General features: G+C 37.1%; 2 protein-coding genes across 2 annotated transcripts; one reads left to right on the top strand and one right to left on the bottom strand.

The window, feature by feature from the left end:
* Positions 1-3733: 3733 nt before the first annotated feature.
* Positions 3734-5301, bottom strand: rbis (ribosomal biogenesis factor). Its single transcript, XM_039684684.2, has 3 exons — positions 4926-5301; positions 4715-4831; positions 3734-4544 (listed from the first exon to the last, which is right to left on the bottom strand). The coding sequence occupies exons 1-3, from the start codon at positions 5034-5036 to the stop codon at positions 4476-4478; spliced, it is 297 nt and encodes a 98-aa protein (XP_039540618.2). The 5' UTR covers positions 5037-5301; the 3' UTR covers positions 3734-4475.
* Positions 5302-6562: 1261 nt separating this feature from the next.
* On the top strand, positions 6563-12938 carry ca2 (carbonic anhydrase 2). The gene is made up of 7 exons (XM_039684682.2): positions 6563-6710; positions 7331-7528; positions 8289-8407; positions 8511-8603; positions 9859-9921; positions 10025-10180; positions 11720-12938. The coding sequence occupies exons 1-7, from the start codon at positions 6677-6679 to the stop codon at positions 11837-11839; spliced, it is 783 nt and encodes a 260-aa protein (XP_039540616.2). The 5' UTR covers positions 6563-6676; the 3' UTR covers positions 11840-12938.
* The last annotated feature ends 1012 nt before the right edge of the window (positions 12939-13950 follow it).

Raw genomic sequence — 13950 nt, 5'->3', positions numbered from 1 at the left:
TAAATTCCTAAATATGTTTAGTGAAAGGTAAAACTTCCGTATCCGTATCTCTGTATCAGTGTCGTTCCTGAGCCGATACCAGGATCCAACTTTCCTCTGACTGTCTTCAGGCCATGAACCCAGACGCATCAAGGGTCTTTATGTAATCCGAAGGAAAATGGCCTGACAGGGAAGTAGCTGAAGAGGAAGAAAAGGCTGGAATAATGCGGCAGCACAACTCTCCTTGAATATTCTCAACAAGACTTCCAAAATGTGAAGTATGTGAAGCTGTCCTGATCTTCTATGATTACTCCTCTGATTCCTGGTCAAATCAGCATCGACGTGCCTCCGTCCATCCTACGCAAATCCACATCAGCCTTTGTCAGAAATGCCCATTTTCTGTCAAGGTGTGCAAGCAGAGCAGAAAAAGAGCCGTTGTTCTCTCTGACTTCCAGACAAAGCTTGCATCGGTCATGCAAAAAACAACTTTATAAAAATAAGGGCTGTCAAATCGATCAAAACCTTTTATTTTCACAGGAAACACGTTCAAATCCTTTTAAGGCAAGAAAGTCAAGTAACTAAATAATATAATCTTGCAAATATAACAATTTGCAATTATCATAAATAATTGTAGATCAAGATCAGTGCATGTTTTTTCCACCGAAGAAAATTATCTTTCATCAAAATGCAAAAATTTAGTCACCATGGCATGTCAACATCACGCTCATTCACTCATTTGCAGCCTATAATTGTTATTATGGTCATAAAATCGAACATCCTCTCCATTACTGAATGTTCTTGTCCAAAAACACTGAACTGAACAGAACAGGTTGTAATTCAACTTCAGAAACATGTAGTTCTCACTCACTGAAGGTCAGCCTTGGCCTAGATTAATGAGACTTTTCTTCAGCAGCTAAATCAATCTGAGTCTAATGTGAACAACAGGCAGCACCTTCTTCATCTTGGTGGCATTCAGGGCATAACGAGACTTTATGTGAGGACGTAGGGTTAATCATTAGATTGTCTATAATAATTATTATGAATGTCTGTGGTGAGCAGCGAGTCATTCGTGTGTGAAACGAGATCCGCTCAGAGAGAGAGAGAGAGAGCTAGTGAGAGAGAATGTGTGTGTGTGTGTGTGTGTGTGACCTCAGTGTGTTTCCCTAATGTCCACCACAGTGACCCTCAGTAGGCGTGTGTATATATATGTTAAAACACGGTGGTATCAAACGTTCATAGAAATTATAATCTGTTACACTGTTATTTTTTGCAATTTAATTTGTACATTTCAATTTAAATTGTTATAATACTTTGTTATTATTGATGTCTTCACTATGTGTTACAAGCTTTGGCAATATTGTAATATGTACAGTCATGCCAATAAAGCAAATTGAATTGAGAGAGAGAGAGAGAGAGAGAGAGAGAGAGAGAGAGAGAGAGAGAGAGAGAGAGAGAGAGAGAGAGAGAGAGAGAGAGAGAGAGAGTCACCGGACTTTTCAAACGATCTCTAATTAGCCGGTTAAAGGAGTAGTTCACTTTTAAAAAAACTTTTGCTTATAATTTACTTACCTCATGTCATCCAAGATGTCCATGTCTTTCTTTCTTCAATCGAAATGAAATTAAGGTTTTTGATGAAAACATTCCAGGATTTTCTCCATATAATGGACTTCATTGAGTGCCAAACGGTTCAAGGTCCAAAAGACGGTTTCAGTGCTGCTTCAAATGGCTTTAAACGACACCAGACGATGAATAAGGGACTTATCTAGCGAAACGATCGGCCATTTTAAAAATAAATAACAAACTTTAAGTTTTATAAGCTCAAATTGGCGCCTTGCTCTGTTCTGTGATGCACGTGCGGCATACGTGACTCTCCTGTTCGAACTCGTGCGTCAAAATGAACGACTCTTTTGTCGAATCATTTAGTTCGTTTCGTTCGTTGACCGAACCAAATGACTCGGAAAAAAAGATTTGTTCATTTTGATGACCAACGTTGAACAGAAGAAGATCAGCTGGTTATCGCCAATGCCAGGCACAGCAAAGCACTGCTGAGGAATTAACATTGATTGACTCTTTATCCAGCTCTGGTTCCAGGGGACGGCATCAATACCAGCTCAACCTCATAGTTTGTGGCTGATCTGACCTGTTTTGAACTTGAAGAACTCTAGGAGGTTTTGCAGACGGCAAGAGCAGCAGTGTGTGTGGGATTCTAAGTGCTTTCCGTCAGACAGTATCAGTAATGCTGAGATTACTCTTCACCACACTAATGCAGTGCCAAATTGCTGATAGCTCCCTTCGTTTAGGAAAGTCTGTTGTAAAGATCCATTTATGAGAGCAGAAAAAACCCTTTCCCACATAAACAGGTGACAGGAAGGAGAAATGATATCTGTGGGTTTGTGACAAATGAATGCTAGACAGAGCCAAAGAACAGTCGGGTGGCATCGCCTGGCACATTAGTTCGGTGGAGTGTGTTAGACTCGAGTTATGCTGTGCAGAGCTCCTCTCATTGCAAAGAAGCATCAGGGAGATCAGAAGAAGAATGCTTGACAGCTGTAGAGAAAAAGCTTATGTGTGGATTTTTTCACCATCTCTCTCTCACATACACCTAAATCCTGTCCTAAACCTCAGGGCAAATTTCCATTTCTTGTTTGAGGAAGATTTGGACAACAACTGTTTCCTGCAGAACCGTATAGTGAAGAGATTATGCTGATTTACCAGCTGAATTATACATTTACGCTTTTCACAACCTTATGAGACCTCCAGCTGCTCTAAAAAACAACAACAACAGTGTTTCATAAAAAGCCAACCACAGAATATGGACCATAGCAAAAAATAATAAATGTCACACATTCTCAATTTGTCAGAGTGACATATATCGACAGGTAAATTTGCAAAAATCTCATATTGCTTGCACTTTCATTATTCATGAAAATGTAGAGAAAAAAAATACCAATGTGTTTTCTATTGTAATATTAAAGCTCATTTATGGCTTAATATTTAAGTATTTCTATACAGTGGTTAATTATCATTGAATGATGATTAATTATTCATTCAATGACAGAATGAATGGATTTCAACACCCAAATGTTCTGCTAAAAAAAGATATTGCACTTACACACCAGTAAACAGACAGATAGTGTAAAGCTATCACGTTTGTGTATCTTGAACACTGCGTTCTTTATGTGTCCACTAGAGATGCACATTCCAGTTCAAAACACTTCCAGATTCAAATCCCTTTGATGATATGCTTGTTCAAACATAATTTAGTTATATTTTAAGTGATTTAGGAGAAAAACGAGAATTTGTCAGCAGATCTGCAGTCTTCACTCTTGCCGTTAATGTAGTGCTTTTATAATAAATGTGTGGCCTCTAGTGGTCTTGAGTTGTTATCACACCACATTAGGAAACGAAAGTCTCTCTCACACACAAAAACTTAATATATTTTACAATTTATTCCTATGAATAAATTTCATATTGTCACATTATCCATCAGAAATCATTACAGTATACTGATTTGCTGCTCAAATTATTATCTATGTTGAGAACAGTTGTGCTGCTTAATATTTTTTAATAATAATAATAATTTTTCCAAAAAAGTGAAACCGTGATGCATCTTTTTCAGGATTCTTTCAAGAATAGAAAGTTCAAAAGAACAGCATTTATTTAAAATAGAAATGACATTCTAAATGTCTTTGCTGTCACTTCTTACTGACTCTATAGCATTTTGTGTACATATAATACACATACACAAGCACATCACACTCATTGGTTTAATTAGTTCTCAAAAAGTTCTCAACTTTTGCATACAGGAATTACTCCGGAATGAATTCACATCCATTTTTGTAAAACCATACCTTCTGCAAAACTCCTTTTGTGTTTGATGGAAAAAATAGGCTAACGGGTTTTAAATATCATGAGGCAGAGGAAAGATGACAGATTTGACATTAGTTCCTAAAATAGCTGACTAGTAAGCCAATTCACAATGAAGCTCCGAAATGCCGTTTTAGTGCTGAGAACTTAAAAAAGCCTGACGTCTAATTCAAATAAAACACCAGCTGATGTTCTAAAGGCCAGCAACTCGAGTGGCCATCCCTCTTGCAAGTGGGTCACTGGTTCAAACATCGATCTGAAGAATATATAAAGCCCATTACAGCTGACTCAATACAACCGAGAGAAAAAAATAATAATTTGTTACAAAAGAGCTCTGATTGATATTAAGACTTTAATGACTTTGCTCTTTATGCTTCAGCAAGCAAAGACAATATTGAACTCCCAAAACTTTTATATATATATATATATATATATATATATATATATATATATATAGCATTAAGTGTGGCTGTGCGATTCACATACAGAATAAAACTGCAAGTATAATAATTTCATAAATTACATTGATGACTTGAAGGCATGATGGACTGTTTTTATTATTAGATTTATATGGTATAAAGTTTCTCCTATTAGTCCAGAGTCCATTTTTTGAATGTAAAAATGTTTTTCTAGAGTTGAGAGAAAAGCTGCGCAGCGCCATCCACATTGACAGCTTCCCGGGGAGCTTCTCTGACCACCTGAAATATACAGTTTACATGAGATCTTATACAATCTACACACATCATACTCACACATAAGGCATCCATGTCATTTTTACAATAGATTAAACAGACAACTGGCATTTAAAAACACAACACCAGCGCACTTTACAAAAAGTGCATAGAAACAGCTGTAAATAAATAAATACCTTCTGTCCTTTTTTGGATTCACTAGTCGCGGGTTTTGATATATTTCTTACATCTTGCTGTACTTCTGTGAACATTTGATTTAAGCTCTCCACTTTTTCATTCCTCACAGTGTTTATCTAAGGGGGAGAATGTCAACATATTCAACGCAAAAATCTCCAAACTGTCCAGTCCTATACACACATTAATAATGTAAACAAAACATGAACTTACGTGTTTCAGAGAGGTCTTGACAGGTTTCGCTTTGGTCTTGGGTTTTGACTGTTTGTTCGCAACCTGAAACACATTTTGCTGTTTTTTAACTCTCTGTTTATTTTTGGCCATGTTTATCTTGAAGCCTGTAGACTTTCCGATGACTCCTCGATTCAATGAAGCCGCAATCTGGACGTCTAAGAGGTCCAATTAGACGGATACCAATATATGGCTAGATTTGTAAGTAAACTTGTCCAAAGAAACAAATTCAACTACATGTAAAAACGCCCTCTATTCCATAAACAGCAATGCGCAGTTTCAACTATCAACCCATCAACAGCTCGTTCCTACAACCACGTGTGTGCTGTGGCTTCTGTGCTTTCCCGGCAGCGTGAATGTTCATTAGCGCCATCTGGTGATATGGAGAGTGCGCGAACACTGGAGAACGCCACGATTGATTGAAATTAAAGTATTGGAATAAAGTACCGCGAAATTAAGCTTTATTTGTCAGTTCAGCTTTTCAAATCTGCATTCGTGAATTCACACATACATTTGTTTGTTCATGGGTTTTAAAACTCTCAGGCAGGCTCAGCCTTAAGACTGCAAATAAGTTGTGTGGTAGATCATTTTACTAATTTCTAAAACATCTAAAGTATTAAGCATTTCTTGTTTATTCTTAAAGAAAATGTACACATAAACCTTTTATGTAGCATTAATCTAGGCCTATACAAATTCTAAATATATATTTGATTTAGAAATTTAGCCTACTTTTTATTATTATTATTATTATTATTTTTTTTAAATAATCAAACAGGATACATTTGTGCATTTATTCACATTTGGAGGTCGAGCGTAGTTTCAAGTCTCAACCACGAGATGGCAATAAAACCCAAAACATAATAACTTAATCCAGATATCTATGCACATATAGCAGCATTTACAAATGGTATCTAAAAACATCTCGACTAAAAGAACATCGGTTTTACTATTTAAATAAATTACAAGCTATTTTCCAGTAATAATTTACCCTACAATCATAATAATATTTTAAAAAATCTACGAATAAAAACTAAATTGTAAAAAAGGTTACTTTTTACCCCTTTATTTTATTGTAGAGCCTATAATAATAATAATGAAAAGAATAATAAATACACGAATTACTGGCTAGTAGCCTATCTGGTGGTGTTTGTGTTACATTTGTGACATTATAAAATACAATATATTAGTAGCCTACATGTTCATCAAATTCATTAGGCTACCCAAACTGACTGTAGCACTTCTAAAAAATAATTTCTGTTTTCAGTCATAAGGTGTTTCTTTGCAGAGCGTCAAATATTAGCTGTAGTAGCAGAGTGTTGCGTAAACCCGCCATTCATTCTCTCTGCTGGAGGATCTGATGGAGGGATGATTACTGCACTCATTGACATTACTGTATCACACTGTCAATCTACGTCATCAGAACCTGGCGTGCCACAAGTCTCTGATTACGCAATCACATAATGTTAAGGATGTCTGTCGAATGGACCCGTAGATCAAAGCAAAATGACTCCGATATTCCCAACCGCGCGAGCGCGCATTCCGAAAGAGTGAGCGCGCGCAATATCGATCTCTTCTCTAGCTCCTCCTGCTGATCACATATTTAATATACGGTCATGTGAACAAACCGCGTCCAGAAAGGCGCTATATAAACCTTCAGATTCTCTGTATGAGGACACTTAGACTGCTTTAGCACACTTGCGGACACTTGAGCAGACCGCGGCACAGCTGTCATTATGTCTCACGGATGGGGATACGCAGACCATAACGGTACATTTACATACATTCACATTTTTTTTTTTTACATTTAGGACATAACGGTAGGCTAAGATCTCGCTCGTGATTACGATTTTTCAGATTCATATATGATTTCATAGGCTTTTTAAATATAGAATGTAAAATGAATTATATTATCCCTCATTAACTGTATTTGCCCTCTATGCAACTAAGACATGATCACCTTGTCTACTGCACAGTCAGCACGAATGTGACGTGCAGAATGTACAGATGTCACGTATAGCCTATATGCATAAATAAACGCATCGGTAGCCTATTTTGTATCGAATTTAGAACTATGTTTGTTTGTTTTTCGCACTAATGCAGATTTTTTATTTCATCCCATAAAAGCAGACCTTTAAATATATTTCTTCAAATGCCTATTTTCAACAATCTTTTTTCTTCTTCTTTCATTTAACGGCTTGACAAGCAATGATGTAAGATAATAAGCTACTGTTGTGATTTAAAAAGCAACCATCGAAAAATACATATAATCTAAGGTTGGATGCTGCTCAAATATTTTGTTTTATGAATATCATTTCATTTGGAAATGCATTTTTGTGCCAGATGCATAGAATTGCACTGTTTAACCTCTGTGTCACCTTCCAATGCAGGACCTGAGAAATGGTGTGAAAACTTCCCCATTGCCAATGGACCTCGCCAGTCTCCAATCGACATTCACACCAGTGAAGCGTCTTACGATGCTACACTGAAGCCGCTGAAACTGAAGTACGACCCCACCACTTCGCTGGACATCCTGAATAATGGACACTCTTTCCAAGTGACCTTTGCCGATGATAACGACAGCTCAAGTTCGTGAACTCTTTGTTGATTCTTATAATGAATTGCCAGCCTATTCTTGTATTAATCATTAGCTTAACTTTTAGTCAGAGTGTTCCTGAAACGACTGCAGTGTTAACCTAGATACTATTTAGAAGGAAAGCTTACAATAATTATGTAATCCCAGAGTATTATTGCTGAATATTCACTGTAAATGGTCAATATGACAACATATGTTTTTACTTTGCTTTAACTCGTCAAAAAAAAAAAGTTAAGAAATTTTCAAAAATATTTTTGTAGGTTATATAAAATATTAAACTCACGTTTTAATGTAATTTAAGTTAAAATTACTGGATTTTACTTAAAAATTTGAAGCAACTTTTTTTTGCACACTATTAAATTATGTGCTCTTTCTGGGAAGCATTTTGAAAGTTGTCTTTTGCTCCTACTGCATAGTTAAATATTAATCTTTTAATAGATAGTTTGCAAACACAATTTTATAGATTATGCTTATTTATAGGTTATAGCCTGAATAAGAGTGTAAAGTCTAAAATTAAACTGATGTGTAAAAAACACGTCAGCTCACTCTCCAGTGACGTCAGTCTTTTGCACAGTTGTGGGAAATCACACATGTACACACTTAGCCTAAAAAAACAAACCATTGACTGCTTAGAAACTTTAATGCAGTCTATTTAACAAAAGGGAGATACCTGTGTGGCAAGTTTAGCCATTTAACCTACACATAATGCAGCAGACTTTGACATAACATATATCACTGTTTGTTTGCTCTAGCGCTGACAGAAGGCCCGGTCTCAGGTAAATACAGGCTCAAACAGTTTCACTTCCACTGGGGGGCCAGTGACGACAAAGGCTCCGAGCACACAGTCGATGGGAAATGCTATCCAGCCGAGGTGTGAATCCCTGAGCATACTGGGCAAATGTGTGCATGTGTGAGATGTGCAATGTTTTTTTTATATGATTAAATATTAATGTACCTAATAAATTCATCTTTAGCTCCATCTGGTCCACTGGAACACAAAATATCCCAGCTTTGGGGAAGCAGCCGATAAGCCTGATGGTCTTGCTGTGGTTGGAGTTTTTCTGACGGTTTGTGTGCAGTCTTACATTTTGGTCACAATTTCTCTCTCACTAGTAACCACTATAGTAACACTTTTGCCTGCTTAGGTAGTTGTTAAGTTTAGGTGTAGGATTAATGGATGTAGAATACACTCATCTAAAGGATTATTAGGAACACCTGTTCTATTTCTCATTAATGCAATTATCTAATCAACCAATCATATGGCAGTTGCTTCAATGCATTTAGGGGTGTAGTCCTGGTCAAGACAATCTCCTGAACTCCAAACTGAATGTCAGAATGGGAAAGAAAGGTGATTTAAGCAGTTTTGAGAGTGACATGGTTGTTGGTGCCAGAGTATTTCACAATCTGCTCAGTTACTGGGATTTTCATGCACAACCATTTCTAGGGTTTACACAGAATGGTGTGAAAAGGGAAAAAACATCCAGTATGCGGCAGTCCTGTGGGCGAAAATGCCTTGTTGATGCTAGAGGTCAGAGGAGAATGGGCCGACTGATTCAAGCTGATAGAAGAGCAACTTTGACTGAAATAACCACTCGTTACAACCGAGGTATTCAGCAAAGCATTTGTGAAGCCACAACACGCACAACCTTGAGGCGGATGGGCTAAAACAGCAGAAAACCTCACTGGGTACCACTCATCTCCACTAAAAATAGGGAAAAGAGGCTACAATTTGCAAGAAATTGGACAGTTGAAGACTGGAAAGATGTTGCCTGGTCTGATGAGTCTCGATTTCTGTTGAGACATTCAGATGGTAGAGTCAGAATTTGGCGTAAACAGAATGAGAACATGGATCCATCATGCCTTGTTACCACTGTGCAGGCTGGTGGTGGTGGTGTAATGGTGTGGGGGATGTTTTTTTTGGCACACTTTAGGCACCTGAAAGTGAAAGGGGGTCAAACACAGTATTAGTATGGTGTTCCTAATAATCCTTTAGGTGAGTGTATGTTCATGCAGAATAAGGCATTAATACATGCTTAATAAGTACTAATATACAGCCAATATCATTCCAAAGTGCATGATAATAAGCTACTAGTTAATAGTGAGAATTGCAAACACAAGAACGAATTCACTAAACAGGCACAGCACTTGATTTTATTTTTGCACGGAAATAAAATAAATTAAATGTAATAATAAAACATAATAGTAAAAGCTTTGATGAGCATAAAATAATAATTATCTTATAATAAAAATCTAATAAAAATAATAAAAATCGTCCCACAAAATTAGGATTAAAAATTGTTTTTTGTTTTTGTTTTCCATCAGATCGGTGAAGACAATCCTAAGCTTCAGAAGGTTCTGGATGCTATGGATGCTATCAAGTCCAAGGCATGTCTACCAATTCAATTACATTTTGTTGTCATTTTTATTTCTTGCTGAAGATTGAAATCAGTCCTGCTTCATGGTCAATTGTGTGTTTGTTATCTTGCAGGGAAAGCAGACCTCATTCACAAACTTTGACCCAACCTGCCTGCTCCCGAAATCTCTGGAGTATTGGACGTACCCTGGGTCTCTGACCACGCCCCCTCTGTACGAGAGCGTCACATGGATCGTCTGCAAGGAGACAATCAGCGTCAGCTCTGCGCAGGTGACACAATTAGACCAGCAGTACAAGCATTGAGGGGGAGTTTAAAAGGGAGCCACATGCTCAGTGCTAAAGTGGGACATCTCTAAAAGAATAGGAGAATACCTTGTTGACTCTTAAAGGGGTAGTTCACTTTTAAAAAAAAAAACTTTTGCTGATAATTTACCCACCCCCATGTCATCCAAGATGTCAATGTCTTTCTTTCTTCAGTTGAAAAGAAATTAAGGCTTTTGATGAAAACATTCCAGGATTTTCTCCATATAATGGACTTCAATGCGCACCAAACGGTTCAAGGTCCAAAAGACAGTTTCACTGCAAACTGCAAACTGTTCAAAGGGCTTTAAACGATTCCAGACGATGAATAAGGGTCTTATCAAGCGAAACGATCACTCATTTATAAAAAATAAATAACAAAGTTTAAGTTTTATAAGCTCAAATGCTCGCCTTGCTCTGTTCTGTGATGCGCGTTCGTGACTCCTCGAAAACGAAAACAAATCTTTTTCCGATTCAGTTTCTTCATTTCGTTCGTTGAATGAACCAAATGACACAAAAAAAGATTCTTTTTTTAAATGAGCGATCGTCTCACTTGATAAGACCCTTAATCATCGTCTGGAATTGTTTAAAGTCCTTTGAACAGTTTGCACTGAAACTCTTTTGGACCTTGAACCGTTTGGTTCCCATTGAAGTCCATTATATGGAGAAAAATCCTGGAATGTTTTCATCAAAAACCTTAATTTTTTTTCGACTGAAGAAAGTATGACATGGACATCTTGGATGACATGGGGGTGAGTAAATTATCAGCAAAAGTTTTTTTTAAAGTGAACTAATCCTTTAATAACTCTACTGTTCAAAAGTTTGGGGTCAATACGATTTTCTATTTTTTCGATAAATTAATAAATTTAAATTGGTCAAAAGTGAAAGATTTGGAATAAATGCTGTACTTTTGAACTTTCAAAGAATCCTGAATATTATATATATATATATATTTTTTTTTTAAGTACATTCCATGTTATTATGAATCGGTGTAAATATATCTATATAAAACTATATGCATTTATATAATTACTTTTACATGAAATATATTGCACACTGTAGTCACTGCACAGAAACGTAGAAATCACGTGAACTACCCAAATGTGCGCAATCCAATGAGAAACCATCCGATTATGATTGATTTGACCTTCCATTTATAAAACCGGCAAGATATTTTCCCTCATCTGAGGCAAGTAGACCAGACAAAACCATAGTCATAGTCAGTTGTATTTCCTTCTCTATTCAACCTCTGTGGCATCTAGCACTTTTGTGAGAATCAACACGACCCTGTCGAATGTTAACATCACGACTTTGGTTCAGGGCTGGAAATGTGCACATGCCTCATTTCCTAGCCTCTACGAGTATAAAATTAAATTGACTAACATGAAATTCTCTTTAAAATGAGAGAATGAATGAAAACGAGTTTGTTTAGGACAGTTTACAGAACACATAAATAATAGCAGATGATGAAAACTCACAGCATATCTCATTCTTTCTCTTCCCGTACAGATGGAAAAATTCCGATCTCTGCTTTTTACCGCAGAGGAAGAGAAGGCCTGCTGCATGGTGGATAACTATCGCCCCCCTCAACCTCTTAAAGATCGCAAAGTCTGTGCCTCTTTCAAGTGAAGGATCCCCCCAGACCCCGCCAACCCTTCCCCCCTTCATTAGTAGGATTTGCGAGCGCGGGCACCTTCACTCTCCATGCAGTGATGCTGGGCAACCTGCCAGCTGTCCAGCACAACAGATGCGCTGTATGGAGAGGAAAGAGGCTATGCTGGGAATCGTCAATCTATCTTTCTTACTGCTTCATTCTCTGGTTTACTTCATTAGTGGAAATGCAAAATTATTTTGAATTAGTGTGCCAACTTTGTATGATGCTCTGATATACATGTGATGCATAGACAAACAAAACAAGAGAAGCAATATATACACTGGATATTTAATACATAAATGGAGTATTTAAGTATATTTGTATTGGTCAAGAGATTAGGCCAGCATCTGAGATTAAACCCAGTGTCACAGCCGATACCTGAGCACATGCCATCTGTGCCTGCTGTCCTTCCCTACTAGGGTGTAATCTCTGGCAGTCTCAGCAATGCCAATGTAATGAAACCCAGTGGACTTTTCCGTCAGGCTGCAAGATCTAGAAAATTGCCATTGCAAAAATGGCAATATGTCCACACTGGGAAATCACGCACAGAATCTATCACACACTGTACAACCAGAGCAGCTTTGGTTTGGAGTATTTGTGCCTCAGATCATTGTAATTCCATATTCCATTTGTGTGTTTCTGAAAGATGTCATTTAAAGCGATTTCATTTTAAAAGAAATAGCAATAAGTGCATGAAATCCCGATAATGTGCTGTGATTTGTTGGGTTTTGCTTAATGCTATGTTTTAATCTTGGACTGTGAGTGAAATTCGTCTTTTCAGCTGTATCGAACAGCAATGCACAAGCCGTGACAAGCAACATTAATAGAAGCCAACATGCCAATCGATAAATCTCGCAGGTAAAGCAAGGAGGTCACCACCAGCTCCTCTGAAGCCCTGGGACCACTCGACTTATGTTATGCATTTGTAAAGACAACGGGTTTGAAATATGTTGTGTAACGTGTAATTGAATGTACTTTACTTGAATTCGAGGGCTATGTTAAGCAATATTGTTCAGCCATACTCCGATCCACTATTTCCGAGAGGTTATTTTAATTAAAGATATTTTATGCTTATTCTGTGTAATGTTTTTGTGATTCAACATGCAGTATACAAGTATATATACAGTCTAAACAGCTGTATTTACTAATGCCTTAGTAAATGGTAAATGTTTTAGATAGGAACATGTCATTATAGCAATTAAAGGTGCTAGGCAGTGATTTTATTGCTGTCCATATCGGATTTATTATGCGTTGTTTTTTTTAAGGAGACAATACTCAGCAATGGTGTTGACTTATGAATTTGCACATGGTTTGTCTTAGGCACATGGTTCCAGTAGATATATTCACTTCTACCAGAAAACATGCTTTTTTAGCAGAGTTTGGTAAAACATTGACCCTTTTTTATCTGATTAGCGAATGATTAGCAGTTAGCCTGAGTTATCACTAAGTTTATTGGTGCTGTAGTGAATTATCGGGGAATAATAAGTGAATTATTTGGGAATATCACATATAAAATATCTTTAATGCTGACAGATATCTGAAATATTCATCACTTGAAATCACAAGTGGCTTTATGACAGTCCTGTAAACAGTAGAAAGAGAGCCAGAGGAGCGGCCTACACAGTTTTATCCAATCAGAAATCCTAACCAATCAGAAACACTCAACATTTTTATATAATCGCCAACATCACACTGCAAAAAAATACAAATATCTATATGGTGACAGATATTTTTGCCTTATTCTAAACATAAACTCGCTTAATTACAATTTTTTTTAAATCAGAAAACAAAAGTTTGTTTTGCTTCTCAGTAACTTGATTTAAAGGGATAGTTCACTTTGAAATTAATTTTTGGTGTGTTTTAGCTTACCTCAAGGGCATCCAAGATGTAGGTGTCTTTGTTTCCGCAGTAGTTTCAATTTAATTTTAGGTCAAACCGTTCGTGTCTGTCAGTCATATAATGGAGGTCTATGGGGTCCACCTCAAAGAGCATGCACAGAGAAGTCCAAATAGGTGGTTTGCAGTCACGTGATTGTGTTGACGCGCGGAATGCAGATGGAGGGCAAGGAGTGAAGAGCGCAATGGAC

The sequence above is a fragment of the Pimephales promelas genome, chromosome 22, assembly GCF_988280905.1.
Source record: "Pimephales promelas chromosome 22, fPimPro1.hap1.1, whole genome shotgun sequence".
Lineage (NCBI taxonomy): Eukaryota > Metazoa > Chordata > Actinopteri > Cypriniformes > Leuciscidae > Pimephales > Pimephales promelas.
This window is presented reverse-complemented; position numbering and strand designations above follow the sequence as displayed.

What these genes read in the sequence shown, in the direction of transcription:
- rbis (XM_039684684.2), bottom strand. Translation starts at nt 5,036, where the DNA reads ATGGCCAAAAATAAACAGAGAGTTAAAAAACAGCAAAATGTGTTTCAG. An exon ending in TCAAGACCTCTCTGAAACAC is followed by an intron (nt 4,832 to 4,925) that starts GTAAGTTCATGT and finishes TCTCCCCCTTAG; the next exon opens with ATAAACACTGTGAGGAATGA. An exon ending in AATCCAAAAAAGGACAGAAG is followed by an intron (nt 4,545 to 4,714) that starts GTATTTATTTAT and finishes TGTATATTTCAG; the next exon opens with GTGGTCAGAGAAGCTCCCCG.
- ca2 (XM_039684682.2), top strand. Translation starts at nt 6,677, where the DNA reads ATGTCTCACGGATGGGGATACGCAGACCATAACG. An exon ending in GGAAATGCTATCCAGCCGAG is followed by an intron (nt 8,408 to 8,510) that starts GTGTGAATCCCT and finishes ATTCATCTTTAG; the next exon opens with CTCCATCTGGTCCACTGGAA. An exon ending in TGGTTGGAGTTTTTCTGACG is followed by an intron (nt 8,604 to 9,858) that starts GTTTGTGTGCAG and finishes GTTTTCCATCAG; the next exon opens with ATCGGTGAAGACAATCCTAA.